Below are 7,417 nucleotides of genomic sequence, written 5' to 3'. Positions count from 1 at the left end.
CAATGCTAAATGTACCTTGATGTTGATAATCCTGCTTTTTGATAAATAAATATAAGATAAATAAATTATAATATCATAGAAACAATGCTGTTGCATTAATGTTGAGTTCAAATGTCACATCTAAACCGTATGCATAGCACTGGTATATTTAATTGTAAATTCAGAGAATATACTACCAAAAAGGAAGTTGTTAGTTTTGGCCTCCTTTATGTTAAGAAATTAACAGTGCAAGCATATAGAGACAAAGGGGACATGCTTAGACAGAATTATTTTCTTGTTTTTCATGTGCGCAAAAATATCTTAGAAAATAAATCTTACCATATTTTTCATCAAGAATGTAGTTATTATAGGACAACTAAACAGTAGGTGCAGTTAAATTAATCTGCAATCCCACAGTACCCATACATTATTCTAACCTTTGCTGTTTTCCTTTGAACCAGCAGTGTTAATATTCTCCACATTGTACTACTTAATATGCAATTATTTTACATTGCATCTACAAAAAGGGAAACAGATTTTAAGTGTGCCAGAGACTATAGTACAGACTGAAACTACCTGAGTAACTTGTGCCAAAAGAGCCATAGTCTAGAACGGTCTGGTGTTTGAAATGCAGTCATATTTACCGGTTTATATTTCTGCTTTGTTGGCTATTCAGGTCCTTGAGGACAATTCCAACTCTGGTATTCTTGATCTAATTAAATATCTGACTATTTAAAAAATGTGGATGGAGGATGAGTAACCTGGATGAGTAACCTGGATTGTGCTGGATGTAACCATTTTTGGGAGTCAGATACTGTATAATAGTTGTTCAGTCAATCTGTGTTGGATCACATGTTTATTTCCTCAAAGTTGGGGTTTTCTACCTGCCAGATGAATTTATTTTTCCTGGACAACTGGTAGTCCTGCTTTTTATTGTCTTGTGGTTTAGTAATTGTTCTGCTAAACAAATATTTCCTGTCTGTGTGTCACACTTACATGTGTCACAGTTAATCTCTGTAGTCACTGTACTCATTGTGTTGCTTTTTGTTGTTCAGCTATCTTAATATGTGTGTTTACTGATTTATCTCCTAGCATTTAATAATTATCTTGAAACAAAGTGTTGAGATAACACAGGAAGTCTAATTCTGCTGCTGATGAAGAAAGAGATAGTATGGTTACCCAGTAGGAAAGCCACATTTCAAAGAAAAAACAACCTTGTGATCAGTGCTTGTTTCCTCTTTCTTGTAGTTTAGAACTCTCTGTTCTCAATGGAGCTAAAGCCACATGTCAGGCCATACTTTTAAAATGTTCTCATTCAAGTAGAAAATGGAAGAATCTGACACCTAAAATGCATAATTTACATTATGTACATGTTTCAAGCTTCTTATGCTGACTTGACTCATTCACATTCCAATGCAAATGCCAAAGAATATAGTGGTTAGCCACAGCTATTTTCAACACTGTACCTGTAGCCTACACTACAGGTTTCAAAATGACTAAACTGTAATGTTGTTGGTAAACTAACCTTTATTAAGTGCATTATTTAAGAAGGCTAACTTCGCAATTACATAACTGCAAGTTGGAATGGTAGTTAAATTACAATACATATAACTAAGTGCAGTGCATTTGGAATGCCACCCATACAATTTATTGCACTCCAGGCCTATAATGATCTTACGTCAAGCACACACTATAGACCTTTACAAATGGTTTTAAAAAGTGCTTTATTGTAGTGGAAACAACATCAGAAATTGTAGTTGACAGTTTAATATATACAGTAACTATATAAAAATACATTATACTATAAAAAAAGCTAGCCCAACAATAATATGTTTGGTGTATAGTATAAATATAGCTAATTTTATTTGTTTACATAGCTTTACCGTATGTATACAGAACAAGTGCTATATAAAGCTTACTTTTACTAATCGACTATTTACAGGTAGCTTTTAATGTGGGTACAGATGTTCGGTCTGTTCAGATTCTGATAAATATGTAAGTATATTTATTCCATTGCTTCCATTGTGTTGGCTGGGGATGTGTCTATATATGTACAATGCACACATATTTACACCTGTACAGTAAAGAAACAAAATATTTACACATAGGATTCCTTAGCATATGAAATATCCTCAAAAAGCGGTTGGCTACACCTACGCTGCACCCAGTCAAGTCTAGTTCTTGATATGGATTCAGACATGGCTCTGTGACGGAATGTTGTTGATTTTTCAGCTATTGTATCGCTGTCCTTAATATTGCATCTCTCCTTGTAGCCAAATGTACTATTAGTTATGGAATTAAGGTTCTCTGTTACTGAAGATGGCCTGGTCTTTCTATCTGTTGACAATTTGTTTCTAGCATCTTGCACTGTCATGGAACTGTATTCAGTGGGAGGAGGAGATGTTCGGCTCCGAATAGCCTCTTCATAAGATGGGGGCTGGCCCGGTTTTTTACTGTCTACCTGCTGAAAGACCTCCTCGGTTGAAATTGATGTTGTATGAGCTCTGGGCTGTGGTTCTGCTGAATCAGCTTCATTTTGAGAGTCTTCCTGAAGAGTGTCACATGAGAACTGGCTTTCTTTCTGAGAGTCTTTCTTTAGGCTGTTCCTGTTGAAGCTGGTTTGTCCCCAACTTTTTGTTTTAAATAGGGGCTTCTTGTCATTCCTTATAGAAAAGGACAGTGAATGTTTCTTCAGTTCTTTGTCATGTTTCTCCATGTCATCAGTAGCTCTGGCAGAGAAAGACTGATGCCTGCCAAAGAAAGACCTTTTGGGGCTAGATGGGGATGCTAAAGGAGAGCTGGTAAAGACAGAGTTATCAGAAACATTGGAAAAAGTGCTTTCCAGGGAGCAGGTTGAAGACGCTTTAGAGGAAGGTGTTGTTGGCAGTTCCTTTTGCAAACTATTGCTCAGCTTCAGACTTGCAGGCTTTTTGTCCCTGAAACAGCGTGTCACAAAACAATCGTCTGAGTTTTGCTTTTTAAGTTGCTGGTCTTCAAAGCTTAGGTCTTCTGTCTCAACTGAGAAGTCACCTTGGCTCCGAGTCAGCTTTTGACTTTTTATACCAACTGAAGGGTTATGAACCAAAATATTTGGCTCTGAGCACCTTCTGTTTATTCTTTTTGTGAATGTTTCAAAAATGTCAGAAGGAGGGTCTTTTTCACAAGTTGAAGAAATGTGTCCATATTCAGTAAGTTCCAGGTCATTGTTTTCTTTTTGGATACTGCAGCCAGTGTCTTTTTGTTGCTTTGTGCTTAGGTTCCCAGAGTCTCCATCAACATCTGGGTCTGTGCTGTCGTAGGCAGAGTCATGTTGGTGGGATGATGATGTTTCTGAGGTAAAATAAGAATAAGAGTTATTTAAGATTAGTTTCTTGTGACTTTCTAAAAGATAGTGGGCCTATAAAAAAAAAGTTTACATCTATCCACTTTACATTTGATTAACGCTTACCTGAGCTATTAGTCAGTTCCTCTTCAAATGGCTCACCAAACAAAGCTGTGATGTTATCTCCAAATATTTCACAACAGTTCTCAATTAGAAACTGTGTCAAAGTTGTAATCTTATAAAAAAAAAAAAAAAGCAAAAGTGAGAATTGTTTCTATGTACATGTTATTTACTTATTACCTCCTGTCACTATAGTAGAAGTAGACTGATGACAAAAAGAATGTGCACTGGCCTACTTCAATAATTTATAAACTAATGACACTAAAACACAGTGTTGCTTATTATTAGTGTCTTGTAACTGGACACGTTTCTAAAAAATATATTTAATCACACTTTGCTTCCTTTATTGATATATAACATGAAAGTAACACTCTAAACTTTTACATATCATTTTTACTAGGTGCTAATATTTTCTACTTTCTGATGTTACACAAGACTTTATACAGTTTGAATATATATTTTGATTTTCTCCTAACTATATAACACTGCAGTGCATTTACCATCTGCACTCATGCATACAGCCTACTATAAGGAACTGCTAGTACTCACCTTTTCAGTCATCTCTTTTTGCACTTCGAGAGATAATGTGCTGTCAAGCAAAAGCATGTTTGGCCCAATGCAAACAGCAAGGTTTCTGGCATCCATTTTGTTAATCTCAGAGTTCTTGCTGATGTGGTGAAGCACACAAAGGAAGTGTTGCAGTAAGAGAATGTTGGGTCTTGGGAGCTTCTCTACTACCCTGAAAAAAGGAAAAGCACAATATATAATCTGCTCTGCTGTCTCAACTTTCACCAAATCCCCAAGTAATACAGAAGTAGCGCTTCACCTTTCAGTACTTCCTTAAATAACTTGTAAATTCCTTTCAAAAGCCCCTGTTCTAAAATTGCTGAAGGTTTCATTCAAATAATATACCAGCATCTGTCTCCCTGTTACAAACATATACAATTTCATACTACATTTTATACTACGTAGATAATGTACCAAGTACCTACAGGTAAGTATACAGTTCCTAAATAGTGTTATAGAATATAATGGTCTTTTTACAGTATTTTAATAGTTACATGACATGCATATATATATTTATTCTTATATATATTATACTTACAGTTTTAGGTTGTGGTATCTCGCTTTAATATTGTCCATCTCCATTGCTACCATCCAGGGAAGATAAAGTTCAGTCAACAGCAAGCTGTGCGGAATGTGCCTCAGGAAATCCTGGAAACACATTAAAATGTATGTAATTTCTTTGAACAGTTGAAAAAAAAAACTGTGGGGATCATCACAGCCACAATATTTTGTATTTTGCCGTTAATCTGATTTTGTTGCAATAGGGTTGTATAAAACTAAATGAAGTATTACCTTGAAGACAGCTGCTAGAAGAACAATGGGTCTTGTGTCCATGTCAACCTCTGTTCCAGCATTTAGCTGTTCCTTGATCTCCTTGCAGATCTTTGCGTTTCCTGCTTTTCTGAAAATCCCCTCAGTGGAGGTGCCTTTTTTCAACAAGAGTGTAAGAATATCCTACAAAAAAAGTGAAGATTGTTTAGAGAATTTGAAGTTTGTGTTTCCTTTTTTATGCACCTTGTTCTTCATTTTCTAAGGATGTTAATTCTGTAACATTATAACATTTAATTAATAATGTATCTTGATTGTTTTGGTTTTTACCATAGTTACAGTAAGTGGGGAAGCAGAGAGTTGTGATTTATTAGCAATAAGGAAAAGGAATTCCAGATGCAGTATTTACCATAATGGGCTTGGGAAGTTTCTCGTCTTCATCACAGACCATCGACAAAGGCTGTCCGAATAAAGGGGTCTTCATATCTGGGTCTGAATGAGTGGAGGAGTCAGACTGTATCGAACTCTTCCTTAACTGAAAACGCCAAGACAACACTTTCTTCCTCTTCTTGTTGCCTTCTGATGTGCAAAAGAGATATAAATGTTTGAACTCGCTATAGTACATTTTATTATTTTTCAGTTTTTATGAAGTTCCCAATAAATACAACACTCTGTTTTCCAGTTATATTTATATTTTCTTCAGACCACCCTCCATACAGTCTACTGTACAATACAATCCATGTTTTAAAAGAAACTAGAAAACTATCTAATTTTATACTACACAGAATTTGAAAGCTAAAAACATTTATTTATCTTTAAATATTTCCCATGCTAGAGGATTTACCACAAGTGTAGTTACAGTTAGGATTTCATCATTTCAAACTCACCAATCAGATGACATGTTCCATCTTCACTGTCACATGGCGCTGACGAGTGGTAAGTTTTGGCATCACCCTGGAAACAAACATAGCTTTTAGCTGAACTGTCGGAACTGCACTCCACAATCCACGTAAGCTAAGATTTGTGTCACCTAATGGGGTAAACATTTATAGACCTGATTTATGTATTTTACAAACTAATAAGTCTCTCTCCAAAGTCAACCCTGACTGCAAATGTCTAATAGTGTAATCCTTTAAAAAGGTTAATGTGGTATGCTATGTTAAAAGCATAGGAAGCATAATAAAACACAGATAAAAGGCAAAGGAAATGCATGGGAAACTATAAAATTAGAATACACATTGGCCATGGTAACTTTTATAAAGAATACCATGTCAATAGTGATTTTCAATCTATATTTATGCTTAGCACATGGCTTGCTGTATTGTAACACTGGTTTAGATGAGCCTCCACTCATAAGCTATGCTGGCGCTTCAGCTGGCTGCATGATATGTTAGCAAACACAATCATTTTTCAAAAGGTATGTAGATATTGAAATTAATCCCTCAAACACACAAGAGAAGATGCTAAAACTTATTTTCATTATGCCAATAATTTAAAATAAAACTTACATCCAAAGCAGATTCGATGAAGGAATCCATATTACTTCCCGATAGTGTTTTAGACTAAAAAGGAAACAAAACAATGTTTAATTAAGTGAGCCTAATAACTTGATGCAGTAAATAGAAAGCAAATCGTATTTTTGACAGATCGATGAAAATGAATACTCTATGTAAACTTACTGCAGTGCTGCCACTTAACACCTTCATGAGTAAATTTGTTGATGGTACGTTGGGAGCGTCTTTACCTTTTGCTTCTTTAATTTTCCTGTAAAAAGCAGTACAACCTTTCAGAAAAATGCATAACAGTAGAATCTGTTGGTTAATTAAGAACTGCAGTCTCAATTTCAGCATCACATATGTTACATTTTAGGTTCATCAGTAGTATTTTGCTGAATTAATTAAAGTATATTTGTTGTGTGGTTTTGGGAGGCTCCATACATTAAAATTTATAGTTGCTTATATAAAAGTGTGCAAAAGACAACATAAAGTATAACCAAGGTCTGGTTAATAATTTTATCAACTAAAATGTGTTATTGTTTTACATACTTCCACTTTATTATATTCTATGAATTCATATATAAGATTTTTTTCGTTCTTTATTATGCATGTATTGTTTTCCTTCTTATTAATATAATCAACCCATGTACAAGGTGGTACTTACCAGTGGAGCGTATCTAGCCAGCTTTCCTTCACCTCAGGCGAGCTGAATGTAAAAAGAGAGCATGATTCTTAGCGACTAATCCAAAGGGGCACCACAACAAACTGAACAGGAGGACAGCTGTACATGCTGTATTAAGGGAGGGGGGTGTGGGCGGTGGAAATTCACAGAGTAATTGAGACAGGAAGTAGCATCACAGACTCTCACTGAAAACACCTAGACTTCCCCTTTCCTTACAGGTCGACTGCTTTTTTTTGTTTTTTTTTTAACTTTGAGTTCATGACGTGTGGAAACAGTGACGATGTCACAGCAATATTTACTCTGCGTCACCTGGTGGGCTGAATGAAGGTGAATGCAGACTAAAGAGACGTAAAGTGTGGTCATCTTTATTAAAGGTGTTGCAGAGGCACTGTAATGCTAAAATGTTTTTATGTCCTTCGATCCAGTCTGCGATATGAGTCTTGAAACTTTCAGCATATCACAGAAGGAGCCTGCTGTTGTTAA

At 35.5% G+C, this 7,417-nt stretch overlaps 1 protein-coding gene across 1 annotated transcript; it reads right to left on the bottom strand.

Annotated features, from left to right (window-relative positions):
* Positions 1 to 1,707: 1,707 nt before the first annotated feature.
* On the bottom strand, positions 1,708 to 7,000 carry LOC121317003 (T-cell activation Rho GTPase-activating protein-like). Its single transcript, XM_041252499.1, has 10 exons — positions 6,917 to 7,000; positions 6,436 to 6,520; positions 6,265 to 6,318; positions 5,644 to 5,710; positions 5,166 to 5,335; positions 4,781 to 4,942; positions 4,527 to 4,636; positions 3,971 to 4,160; positions 3,428 to 3,536; positions 1,708 to 3,309 (listed from the first exon to the last, which is right to left on the bottom strand). The coding sequence occupies exons 2-10, from the start codon at positions 6,460 to 6,462 to the stop codon at positions 2,078 to 2,080; spliced, it is 2,121 nt and encodes a 706-aa protein (XP_041108433.1). The 5' UTR covers positions 6,463 to 6,520; positions 6,917 to 7,000; the 3' UTR covers positions 1,708 to 2,077.
* Positions 7,001 to 7,417: the final 417 nt, after the last annotated feature.

The sequence above is a fragment of the Polyodon spathula genome, chromosome 6, assembly GCF_017654505.1.
Source record: "Polyodon spathula isolate WHYD16114869_AA chromosome 6, ASM1765450v1, whole genome shotgun sequence".
Classification (NCBI taxonomy): domain Eukaryota; kingdom Metazoa; phylum Chordata; class Actinopteri; order Acipenseriformes; family Polyodontidae; genus Polyodon; species Polyodon spathula.
The sequence above is the reverse complement of the archived record's forward strand: the minus strand, read 5'-3'. Positions and strand labels throughout refer to the sequence as shown.

What these genes read in the sequence shown, in the direction of transcription:
- LOC121317003 (XM_041252499.1), bottom strand. Translation starts at nt 6,462, where the DNA reads ATGAAGGTGTTAAGTGGCAGCACTGCA. An exon ending in TGGAACATGTCATCTGATTG is followed by an intron (nt 5,336 to 5,643) that starts GTGAGTTTGAAA and finishes TTTGCACATCAG; the next exon opens with AAGGCAACAAGAAGAGGAAG. An exon ending in AAAAAGAGATGACTGAAAAG is followed by an intron (nt 3,537 to 3,970) that starts GTGAGTACTAGC and finishes TTTTTTTATAAG; the next exon opens with ATTACAACTTTGACACAGTT.